The sequence below is a fragment of the Triticum aestivum genome, chromosome 3A, assembly GCF_018294505.1.
Source record: "Triticum aestivum cultivar Chinese Spring chromosome 3A, IWGSC CS RefSeq v2.1, whole genome shotgun sequence".
Classification (NCBI taxonomy): Eukaryota; Viridiplantae; Streptophyta; class Magnoliopsida; order Poales; family Poaceae; genus Triticum; species Triticum aestivum.
Window position 1 is genome coordinate 553,065,216 of NC_057800.1, and position 13,089 is coordinate 553,078,304.

At 44.1% G+C, this 13,089-nt stretch overlaps 1 protein-coding gene across 1 annotated transcript; it reads left to right on the forward strand.

Moving 5' to 3' along the window:
- The first annotated feature begins 9,289 nt into the window (after positions 1-9,289).
- LOC123058620 (peroxidase 2-like) lies at positions 9,290-10,668 on the forward strand. Its single transcript, XM_044481322.1, has 2 exons — positions 9,290-9,663; positions 9,756-10,668. Exons 1-2 carry the CDS (start codon positions 9,343-9,345, stop codon positions 10,497-10,499), a joined length of 1,065 nt encoding a protein of 354 aa, XP_044337257.1. The 5' UTR covers positions 9,290-9,342; the 3' UTR covers positions 10,500-10,668.
- The last annotated feature ends 2,421 nt before the right edge of the window (positions 10,669-13,089 follow it).

Below are 13,089 nucleotides of genomic sequence, written 5' to 3' on the forward strand. Positions count from 1 at the left end.
CATAGAAAATAAATGGATCTTTAAGAAGAAGATAGATGCGGATGGTAATGTGACCATCTATAAAGCTCGGCTTGTCGCTAAGGGTTATCGACAAGTTCAAGGGGTTGACTACGATGAGACTTTCTCACCCGTAGCGAAGCTGAAGTCCGTCTGAATCATGTTAGCAATTGCCTCATTCCATGATTATGAGATATGGCAAATGGACGTCAAAACGGCATTCCTTAATGGTTTCCTTAAGGAAGCATTGTATATGATGCAGCCGGAAGGTTTTGTCGATCCTAAGAATGCTGACAATGTGTGCAAGCTCCAACGCTCGATTTATGGGCTGGTGCAAGCATCTCAGAGTTGGAACATTCGCTTTGATGAGATGATCAAAGCGTTTGGGTTTATGCAGACTTATGGAGAAGCCTGCATTTACAAGAAAGTGAGTGGGAGCTCTCTAGCATTTCTCATATTGTATGTGGATGATATACTGTTGATGGGAAATGATATAGAATTCTTGGAAAGCATAAAGGCCTATTTTCACAAGTGTTTTTCAATGAAGGACCTTGGAGAAGCTGCTTATATATTAGGCATCAAGATCTATAGAGATAGATCGAGATGCCTCATTGGTCTTTCATAGAGTACGTACCTTGACAAGATATTGAAGAAGTTCAAAATGGATCAGTCAAAGAAAGGGTTCTTGCCTGTATTGCAAGGTATGAGATTGAGCATGGCTCAATGCCCGACCACGGTAGAAGATAGAGAAAAGATGAGTGTCGTCCCCTATGCCTCGGCCATAGGGTCTATCATGTATGTTATGTTGTGTACCAGACATGATGTAAACCTTGCCGTGAGTTTGGTAGGAAGGTACCAAAGTAATCCCGGCATGGAACACAGGACAGCGGTCAAGAATATCCTGAAGTACCTGAAAAGGACCAAGGAAATGTTTCTCGTTTATGGAGGTGACAAAGAGCTCGTCGTAAAGGGTTACGTCGATGCTAGCTTCGACACAGATCTGGATGACTCTAAGTCACAAACCGGATACGTGTATATTTTGAATGGTGGGGCAGTAAGCTGGTGCAGTTGCAAGCAAAGCGTTGTGGCGGGATCTACATGTGAAGCGGAGTACATGGCAGCCTTGGAGGCAGCACACAAAGCAGTCTGGGTGAAGGAGTTCATTACCGACCTAGGAGTCATACCCAATGCGTCGGGGCCGATGACTCTCTTCTGTGACAACACTGGAGCTATTGTCCTTGCCAAGGAGCCCAGGTTTCATAGGAAGACCAGGCATATCAAGCATCGCTTCAACTCCATTCGTGAAAGTGTTCAAAATGGAGACATAGAAATTTGTAAAGTACATACGGACCTAAATGTAGCAGATCCGTTGACTAAACCTCTCCCTAGAGCAAAACATGATCAACACCAGAATTCTATGGGTGTTCGATTCATCACAATGTAACTAGATGATTGACTCTAGTGCAAGTGGGAGACTGTTGGAAATATTCCCTAGAGGCAATAATAAAATAATTATTATACTTCCTTGTTCATGATAATTGTCTATTATTCATGCTATAATTGTATTATCCGGAAATCGTAATACATGTGTGAATACATAGACCACAATGTGTCCCTAGTGAGCCTCTAGTTGACTAGCTCGTTGATCAACAGATACTCATGGTTTCCTGGCTATGGACATGGGGATGTCATTGATAATGGGATCACATCATTAGGAGAATGATGTGATGGACAAGACCCAATCCTAAGCTTAGCTCAAAGATCGTGTAGTTCGTTTGCTGTAGCTTTTCTGAATGTCAAGTATCATTTCCTTAGACCATGAGATTGTGCAACTCCCGGATACCATAGGAGTGCTTTGGGTGTGCCAAACGTCACAACGTAACTGGGTGACTATAAAGGTACATTACAGGTGTCTCCGAAAGTGTCTGTTGGGTTGGCACGAATCGAGACTGGGATTTGTCACTCCGTATGACGGAGAGGTATCTCTGGGCCCACTCGGTAATGCATCATCATAATGAGCTCAATGTGATCAAGTGGTTGATCACGGGATCATGCATTACGATACGAGTAAAGTGACTTGCCGGTAACGAGACTGAACAAGGTATTGGGATACCGACGATCGAGTCTCGGGCAAGTAACGTACCGATTGACAAAGGGAATTGAATACGGGATTGATTAAGTCCTCGACATCGTGGTTCATCCGATAAGATCATCGAGGAGCATGTGGGAGCCAACATGAGTATCCAGATCCCGCTGTTGGTTATTGGCCGGAGAGCCGTCTCGGTCATGTCTACGTGTCTCCCGAACCCGTAGGGTCTACACACTTAAGGTTCGGTGACGCTAGGGTTGTAGAGATATGAGTATGCAGTAATCCAAAAGTTGTTCAGAGTCCCGGATGAGATCCTCGACGTCACGAGGAGTTCCGGAATGGTCCAGAGGTGAAGAATTATATATAGGAAATGTAGTTTCGTCCATCGGGAAAGATTCGGGGTCACTGGTATTGTACCGGGACCACCGGATTGGTCCCGGGGGTACACCGTGTGGGGCCACCCATCCCGGAGGGCCCCATGGGCTGAAGTGGGGAGGAGAACCAGCCCATAGTGGGCTGGTGCGCCCCCTCTTGGGCCCCCCCTATGCCTAGGGATGGAAACCTTAGGGTGGGGGCGCCTCTACTTGCCTTGGGGGGCACTCCACCCCCTTGGCCGCCGCCCCCTTGGGAGATCCCATATCCAGGGCCGGCGCCCCCCAGGGGTCCTATATAAAGGGGGGGAGGGAGGGCAGACGCACCTCAAGTCTTGGCGCCTCCCTCTCCCCTGCTACACCTCTCCCTCTCGCAGAAGCTCGGCGAAGCCCTACTGCGGTCACTGCTGCATCCACCACCACGCTGTCGTGCTGCTGGATCTTCATCAACCTCTCCTTTCCCCTTGCTGGATCAAGAAGGAGGATACGTCATCTGCTCCGTACATGTGTTGAACGCGGAGGTGCTGTCCGTTCGGCACTTGGTCATCGGTGATTTGTATCACAGCGAGTACGACTCCATCATCCCCGTTCACTTGAACGCTTCCGCTCGCGATCTACAAGGGTATGTAGATGCACTCCTATTCCCCTCGTTGCTAGAATACTCCATAGATTGATCTTGGTGATGCGTAGAAATTTTTTAATTTCTGCTACGATCCCCAACAAAACATTGGTTCTTTTGCATCAACAATTAATTCAATGGGTCCACTCAAAGTTGTTGGTATTTCAGTTGTTTGATCACATGATGCATTCATGATAGTAACATGATTCTCTAAAATAGGTGGTGTGCTCAAATCAAGAGGTAACTCAACCCATGATGCATTCAAGTTAACTAGGCATGCATCATTCTCATGTGAAGTTATATCATCAATACCTTTACTGTTACCTTGTCACAAAGACATAGCTGATGTAGGTACGGACGTTGACAATGTACCATACTCTTGATATGATGTCGCGCTCACAATCCAAGGTGGGGCTGCTCTAGTAGGTGCAACGGTGGAGGAACCAACCGGCGGTGGGGAGCATGAACTGGAATAGTAGTTGTTGTAGTCACCCAATGCATCCTCCTGTATCTGTCTCTCAAAGGTACAAGCACGAACATACATACCATTAATGCAACGAGGAATATACTAAAATCTTGCCTGAATATCATGGTTCAAACCACCAAAAAATCTATTCATTGTATCATCCTCAGATTCTTCTATGTCACAGTGATGCATATAAGATTTGAACTCTTGGTAGTAAGCATGAACAGTGTTGTTGCCTTGTTTAAATTGTTTAAATTTGCGAAGCAATTCACAACGATAGTAAGGAGGAAAAATTGTTGTCTCATTACATATTTCAAATATTTCCAAGTTGTGGGGTGGTTATCAATGTTTTTCTTACAATGCACACTCCACCAAACAGAAGCAAAACCAGTAAGTGCTCTAGTGGCAGCTCGTACTCGCTCAATTTCAGAAAGTCATGGTGACTAAAAGCTTATTCTACTTCAAGCTCCCAAGCTAGATAAATAGCAGGATTAAATCTACCCTCAAATGATGGTAAAAAGATAACCTGACCATGTGCTTGTGTGTGTTGTCCCAACTCTCGTGATGGTGAAGATGTGTCCGTCGTCTAATAACTTCTATCTCCGGAACCTGTCATGATTAGTAGAAACGACGAGTAGCATGTGGTGGAAATTGATGGATGGGTGGTGGACAGCGGAAGGGATAACGGTGCAGTGGCGGCCTAATGTGAACAGAACTCGAAACTCTAAACGAACTAGACACTAAGACCATCAACTCGACGCGACGATACAACCGATAATTCAACTATGCAAGCAATGAAAAGAAAATTGCAAAGTCTCAGACTGGCTTGGACAAAGGATGAATAGATGTAACTTTTTTGAGGCTTTTTCTTGGACAATAGGTAAGAAAATAACTCTAATCTAGGAAAAACTTGAAATTCTCATCGAGCAACCTGAAAACTGATACCACTTGATAGAGGCGAGGGTCCCGATCTTTCGATGAGATGATAACTATCGATTTGGTGGAGACGACTTTGATGATCCGACTATAAACGTGCACGACGTTGCGCCTTAGCAATCGCTAAACCAATCTCCTAAGGTTACCGACGATGCCGGAAGCACGATCAGCCTGACCACGAAGGTCTATTCATGCAAGCAATCAAAGAACAAGCAAGAATATGATAATGCAATCTGAATATTACGAATATAGATGAAGTATTGATAAAGGCGGGGATCCGAAAGCGGTCTTGGTCTGGTTGTTGGACACAAACGAAGTACACGAAGCTGCAATGGCTAACTTTTAACTAAACAAACCCCAGGAAAAAGCTACTAGATGGATCTACTTATATAGGAGCAAGGGGTGGCGGCCAAGGAGGTGGGAGGACGTCCCAAGGCAGTCTAAAACTAACCCTAGGTCGTACAAGGATCATGGACCCAAGTGGAGGTGATGCAACACCTTTGGGCTTGTAGTTTGACTCAGATTCTGCTGCAACGTCAAATTGTTTCGTCCATAACTCAAAGCTCCGGACGAATTTGAAGGTGAATCCAATTGTGTTGTAAAGAGCATGAAATCTACTTTCAAACAAAAAAAGAAACACCCAATTCGAAGTCTGTATGAAAAAGTTGTTGGCATTTTGAGTTAGGTATGTCTGTGCAGTCCGAATCTGAATCCAGAACATGAGAGACTTGGACTCTATCTTCTCTTGGCCAAAAATTGACGTGAGAGGACTTTTTGAACATCACATAAACTTCTCTTTTCCCCTTATATTCATATTTGCATTGTACAAATGTCCATACACCTGCAATTAAACATGTCATAAATGTTTTGTGAAGTATTTTTGTCCTGAATGGCATAAATAAATTACTGCATAGTTTGCATTAGAAATTATCTCACAAATATACATGTATGCAATATTTTTGGTTATATTGAAAGTAGTCATGTCTTCATCAACGAATCATTCCCTGTAGCAATCATTGCCGATCGAACAAGATCGGTCGCGCTAGGAGACAGTCTCAAGCGAACGGTTTGGTGTTAGCTATTTCTCTTGGCCCATCCTGTAGGGACCCAGACGGCCGAAAACCAAAAAAGACCAGACACATCCCATATGCATGTTGTTGCACGTAAAAAAACCACAATACCTAGAAAACAAAAAGAAACAAAATGATAAAAACTAAAAAAATCCTTGCTTTCTCTCAAAGAAAAAAAACCCTTATTAAAAATAGAACAAAAAATTGGCATGCTTGTGAAACTAAAAAACATGCCATATCTTAAAAGCAAAACAAGATGAAAACCAACCAATTATGTAAGAAACTAACTTGCCATTTTTCCATAAGACATTGGCAAAAAATAAATGAAAACAACATTATGAAAAAACTCTTACAAAAATAATCAAATTTTCCATGGGATGTTTCAAAACATAAAGTTGCCATGGTGTAAAAAGGATTTTCCAAATGCTTTGTTGAAAGATCTTGTACAAAAATTGGAATTTACCAAGTTTTGTTCGGTCTAAACTTTCCATCGTCCAAAAAGAAATAAATGAACTTCCTGCAACACCCAATGTGCCATTGTCCAAAAAATATAGTTGACATGGTACAAAAATAAATAAATTTGCCATGGTGCAAGTTTAACTTTTCCATAATTCAAAAATAAATTTTGCATGGTTAAAAAAGGGAGCAATGTTATTCATACGTACGAGTTCTACAAAAAGATTATGTACTAGTTCATTCTTGCGACGGTTACCAAAAATCAAGGGTGTAGTTACCAAGCTGAATAAACATAATATGTAAGGATTTCGTAGCAGCTGTACTTAAGAAAAGGATTTTTGTAAAAAAAAATTCCATGGTCCATATAATAAATTTGCCATTGTACTTAAACTAAAAATGCCATGGTCCATAAGTAACTTTGACATGGTAAAAGAAAAATTGCCAAGGTCTAGAAATAAAACTTGACATTAAAAGGAAATTTAAGATGATACATAAAGTAAATTTGCCATGAACATAAATTAAACTTTCCATCTCCATAAACTAATTTTCCATGCATCTACCAAAAAGAAAAAAAATGCAATGTTTCAAAAAATAAATAAATTGCCATGTACTAATTAACACAAATGACATAGTATAAATAATAAAATTTTCCATGATAACTACAAATAAAATATCATGGTATTTAAGTAAAAATGTCATGCCTAATTAAGTTCGTTTTGCCATGATCTAAATAATGAAATTTCCATTCTACCTAAAGAAATTACATTTGCCATGGTGCACAAAAAGAAGATTGTCATGATCCATTAAAAAATGATGTTTCCATGATAAATATACTAAGTTTGCCTTGGTCCCATAGAAAACAATATTTTCCATGTTGCGTAAACAAAATAAATTTTGCCATGGTCCTTGTAGTAAAATTTCCATGATCAATAAAAAATGTATTAAGCAATAGTTCATGACTAAAGATTGCCATGGTCCGTACACACTACTTTTTCACATGATATACAAACTAGATTTGGCATCATTACATCGGAAAAGAAATTTTGCATGTTGCAAAAAGAAGAAACATGAATTTGCGATGGTCATAAAAAGTAAAATTGCCGTGATCCGTAGAACTACATTTGCCATGCTACATCAATTAAATTGCCATGGTCCAATAAAATTAAAGTTTTCCATATTCCAAAGAAAGGAAAATTGCCACGATCAGCAAATGAGAAATTTTGCCATGATATCTTGAAGAAAAGAGTTTGCCATCAGATGTTACATAAAAATTGCGATGTACTACCTCGGTCCTAGTTTATTGGTCCCCGTTGTAACCTATGCCAAATTTTGACCATAAATTTAACTAACAAAATGTTCATGCATGTCACAAAAAATTATACCATTGAAAACTTTGTTCAAATACGAATCCAACGATATAATTTTTGTTGACATGCACTGAGTTAAATGTTTGGTCAAAATTTAGCACAAATTACAAAGGAGACTAATAAACTAGGACGGAGGTAGTAGGTATATGAATTTTAACACCGGATTCCATAAAAACTATTTCTGCCATGGCAAAACTTGGAGATATGCCAATTTTTTTTTGTTTCTTTGAAACAAAACATGGCAACTATAATGAAGTTGTCATGGGCAAATACGGGATTTTATGTTCACTACAAAAAAATAAGGCAAACTTATGTATTTGCTCCCAAAATAGTTTATTAGACTATGCTTGTTTTCCCCTTTTCAGTAAGGGGAACTAGAATTCCAATGAACCCAAACAAGTTGGCCACGCATGATACACTAGAAGGCGTTTGTCCCATTGTGTTGTTTTAGCATGATATTGTCATGATAAGTTGGGCTTACTGCAGGCTGTTTTGATACAGAACAGGGTTACCAAAGCTCATGACCAAACAAGCACAGGGGACTGCTACTGTTTTGATTTTATGTAGAGTTCGTTGCAGCCGCAATTTGTATTTTTTTTAACACAATACAGACGCAAGCGCTTATATAAACACGCATACACTCATCCATATAAACGCACACATGCACACCCTACCTCTATCAGCACCTTCAAGAGACTGAACCGGCATATCATCTTGAGATTTTACGAAGTCACCGTAGGCGCCTCGTAATCGATGGGAATATCTCTTCCTACCGAAAGCATATCACCGGAAATCCTGAAATAAATTCAGAATAAATGCGAGCACCAGAATTTGAACCCTGGTGGGCTGAGGATACCATCCACCTAACCATCTCAACCACAATTTGTATTTAATATGTGTCCATCCGGTTCGCAAACATGTCAATTTCAAGCTAGACATTTTTGGTGGAAGGGGCCCGTTTCTCATCAAAACGAGATTGGGGATGTTTATTTCTTCGGGAGTGTTAATTTTTATGACCCCCCCCCCCATCCCACACATACACGCAACATATTCACATACCCTTTTTTAACACTGTACAGATGGAAGCGCTCATAGGTACGCACATACACTCATCCCTATGAACTCACACAACACCATATTCCTGTGAGCACCTTCGAGAGACTCAGCCGGCATATCATCTTGAGATTTACAAAATCCTCTTAGACGCCTCGTCATCGACGGGAGCTTCTGCTCCCACTGAAATTGCATCGCCAGAAATCCTAAAATAAATTCAGGAATAATACGAACACCAGGACTTAGAACCCTGATGGACAAGGATACCACTGTCCCTCTAACCATCCAACCACATGTTGGTTCGCGCATTCACATACCCTTGAGCAACGCAAGAGCATTTCCTATCATATTTGTACAGACAGAAAAAACTACTAAAAGCACTCGCATGCATAATGCGTGTAGATTATTATAAGCACCTTCGCCTAACTGAAGTTACAAATAGACATACACTAGGAGAGTATACTACTCCTCTGCAAGCGCTGGCCGGATCACCCGTGATCCATGCGAATGTCAAACGTAATCTGCCAGAGTTAATGCAACCGGTTAGGAGCTGTATAGCATATGATGCCTGCATGGAGTGGTTGTTGGCGTTGTGGGTATTTTCCACGCAATGAACAAGTCCGGCGAGGACAGCACGGCGGAAGCCGATCAGACCGACGGCGCGCAATCAGTGAGATAAATCCCAACTTGATCCGTCGAACGTCGCTGCTTGAGCTGTCCGGTGATATTGGCGTGCATCGCAACGTGCTCCGCCCACGAAACGCGGCCGTGCTTATACGTCATTGCCTTCGTCGTCGTCGTCTCGTCCGGGACGACCTATAAGAATGCCACCCGGCCGTAACCCAGCCGGAGAAAACAACACACGAGACACGACACGAAACGACCATCTATCCAGTTAGTGGCTAGTAAGAAAAGAAGATGGCGACTAAGCTCGCAGCGCTCGTCGTCTTGGTCGCGTTCCTCGCTGGGCCCGCGGCGTGCGAGGGCACCTACATTTGCTTCAACGGTTGGCTGAGGCTTCCTAGCATCCTGGACAAGCTGCTCTGTCCTCGCGGCTCCGGCACTCGGCGGGAGCCGGTCCCTTCTCCCTCGGGGTCAGGGCTCAGCTACGGCTATTACAGCACCAGCTGCCCTAGTGCGGAGAAGATCGTTAAGGAAGCCGTGAAGAAGGCCGTGGAGGAGAACCCCGGCATTGGCGCGGGGCTCGTCCGTCTCTTCTTCCATGATTGCTTCGTTCGGGTACGTACATACAGCTCGTCGATTAAGCTTATTATTATATACTAATAACTGCATTGTCGTTTCACAAGATGACCATGTTCATTGTTATCCAGGGGTGCGATGCTTCCGTCCTCCTCAACACGACCAACTCCAATAACGAGACGGAGAGGGAAGGCCTTCCCAACATGAACAGCCTACGAGGGTTCGAGGTGATCGACGAGGCCAAGACGGCGATCGAGGCCGCCTGCAACAATACAGTCTCATGCGCGGACATCGTCGCCTTCGCCGCCCGCGACGCATCCTACTTCCTCAGCAACGGCAGCATCAATATCCCGATGCCAGGCGGCCGCTACGACGGGCGCGAGTCCTTCGCCAGCGAGACCGACCAGCTGCCCGGGCCCTTCTCCAACGTCGCGGAGCTTAACGCGAGCTTCGCGGCCAAGGGGTTCACCCTCGACGAGATGGTCACGCTCTCCGGCGCGCACACCATCGGCCGCGCCCGCTGCATGTTCTTCTCCAGCCGCTTCTCTGAGATGAACCAGACATATGCCGCCAACCTCAGGGCCGAGTGCAGCAACAACGGCGACACCAACGTGAACCAAGACAATGTGACCTCCAACGTCCTGGATAAGCAGTACTACCAGAACGTGATCGACAACAAAGTGTTGTTCACCTCGGACGCCGTGCTCAACTCGACAGAAACGAGAACGCAGGTGATAGACAACGCGGACAAGCCCGGAGAGTGGGAGAGGAAGTTCGAGAAAGCCATGGAGAAAATGGGGAAAATCAAAGGCGACCAGCAAGGCCTGGAGATCAGGAAGGTATGCTGGAGAGTCAACAACGTTGGCCAGTATTAATGCGTGGTGGCTGGCTGGCTCTATGGCGGGATCGCCTGATGGACGAGATGTAACTTCGTCTAGCTACTGTCATTGTTGGTTTTTTTGTACTAAAACTCGGTGTGTGTGTGTGTGTGTGTGTGTGTGTGTGTGTGTGTGTGTGTGTGTGTGTGTGTGTGTGTGTGTGTGTGTGTGTGTGTGTTAATAAAGATATAAGTATCAAGTAAATGTGTATGTTCAGTACTTCAGTTCACCTACGACTATTTTCCTGGTTGTTTCTGGCGATTAAAAACTGACAGGAGATCAGAAAAATGCATTCATTTTCTCATTTGGTCTTAACAAATGACTGAACCAATAGTTACAGTCATTTTTCTCGAAAAAAACGCCACAAAAATTGATTTATTATTCGTCAAAGGAAAAAATCCTCTCCAAATATACCCCTCTTTTTCTAGAATGCTCTCCAAATATACCTTTTTTAGGGGCAAACACAGTCATTTTACATCACAATGCAAGGCACAATACTTGTGTCATTTGGTTGTAAGAGCCAAATATGGCGACCATGCTCAGGGACAGCCAGCTTTGTTTTTACAAAATTATGTGCTTCAGTGTTTGAAGCCCTTCCCTCGTGAATAAACCGGACCTCCGTAAAGGCTCCGCGGCAAGCTTCTATCTTCTGCAGAATCGAGCCGTAGACTCCTCTGCCCCTTCGTTAATTTGCTTCGTCAATCGTCACTTGTGATGCCTCACATGCAATGACAAGGTTTTGCACATTCAAATCAGTGGCTAGGGTCAATGCTTAATATGCCAGCGCTTCAAGGGTTCCAGATCCATGCAATCATCAATCACACGTGCAGAAGACCCCAAGTATACGCCCTTGTTATCCCGGCAACATGCCGCCACCGCACCATTTCTTCTGTTTTTGGCAATCCCTTTGTCTACATTGATCTTCACAAAACCCATAGGTGGCGGGATCCATCTGGACACCCTTGGGGGCACCGCTGCAGCATACTTCAGTGGTCTTGCGTTAGTGATCTCTAGGTCCGCCAGGCAACGCATGATGAAGCCGTGAATGGAGAACGGACTCTGAAAATGGCTTGTGTATCGTCTTGCGCCAAGCACTCCAAATAGCCCATAAGATGATTAGTACCTTCGTCAACTCTTGGCCGGGGTCATTCCCCTTTTCGAAAAAAGAAACCTTTGTCAACTCTTGATGTGATATCGGATCCCATCATACTATAAAACAACCACTTCCTTGCATGCGGCCATGCGGGCACTTGTTCATGCTGTCATGCACATATCCTTAGTGAGTGACTCGTCGACAGGCGCCCATACACACCTTGCCAAGGTGCAGTCCAGCATATGGAGTGATACCATTTACCATCTGAAGCATAACAGAACTCACAACACGGCGAGGTTGCCATTTGTCGTCGATGCAACTCTACACTAGAAGGTAGCGACCGCTGGGTAAGGCGCCAAGGGAACACCCTTACCTTCAACGGTACTTTTGTCTTCCGTAGCCTTGATCAAGTCTTCTCTGATCTATTGGAGCTTGTGCTCGGTTGCCCTTCTAGCCAATCCTTCTATACTTTTTTCCTTGGGACTAACAACTTGTATGCCGATCTGACAGAGAAGACCCTTATTTTTTTCATGATGCCAAGCCAGAAATCTTCCTGTTGGACAATGCTTAATGGTATATTACAAATTGCCTCAATGTCCATGGGCAGGAAATATATCGCTAATTCTCCTCTGTTCCACCATCCCGATGTGTGGTCAACCAGTTCTGACACCATCTCCGGGGGTTATCTGAAACAGCGGCACCGGAGCCAGTCTTTCTATCTGAGGGATTCAGTTGTTAGTCTCGCGTTGTCCATTGCCTATTCCATGGATAATCCCCAACGTCAAAATATCTCTTCCTTCCACTAAAGATCGCCATGTCTGGGAAGGGGACGAGCCCAAAGTTGCTTGCATAATGTCAATGTTAGGAAAATATACAGATATGAGGATCTTACCGCTAAGTAATTCCAGTGTTTGCAGAATTCTCCACACTTGATATGCTAATAAGGCCAAGTTGAAAAGCTCAATGTCTCTAAAGCCTAAGCCGTCTCATGTATGCATTGAGTCTCGGGCAAGTAACGTACCGATTGACAAAGGGAATTGAATACGGGATTGATTAAGTCCTCGACATCGTGGTTCATCCGATGAGATCATCGAGGAGCATGTGGGAGCCAACATGGGTATCCAGATCCCGATGTTGGTTATTGGCCGGAGAGCCGTCTCGGTCATGTCTACGTGTCTCCCGAACCCGTAGGGTCTACACACTTAAGGTTCGGTGACGCTAGGGTTGTAGAGATATGAGTATGTAGTAATCCGAAAGTTGTTCGGAGTCCTGGATGAGATCCTGGACGTCACGAGGAGTTCCGGAATGGTCCGGAGGTGAAGAATTATATATAGGAAGTGTAGTTTCGGCCATCGGGAAAGATTCGGGGTCACCGGTATTGTACCGGGACCACCGGATTGGTCCCGGGGGTCCACCAGGTGGGGCCACCCATCCTGGAGGGCCCCATGGGCTGAAGTGGGGAGGAGAACCATCCCATAGTGGGCTAGTGAGCCC

Bases quoted from the DNA above. Each gene is read 5' to 3' on its own strand.
- LOC123058620 (XM_044481322.1), top strand. From the start codon at position 9,343: ATGGCGACTAAGCTCGCAGCGCTCGTCGTCTTGGTCGCGTTCCTCGCT. The intron at 9,664-9,755 runs GTACGTACATAC...ATTGTTATCCAG, and splicing joins TCCATGATTGCTTCGTTCGG to GGGTGCGATGCTTCCGTCCT.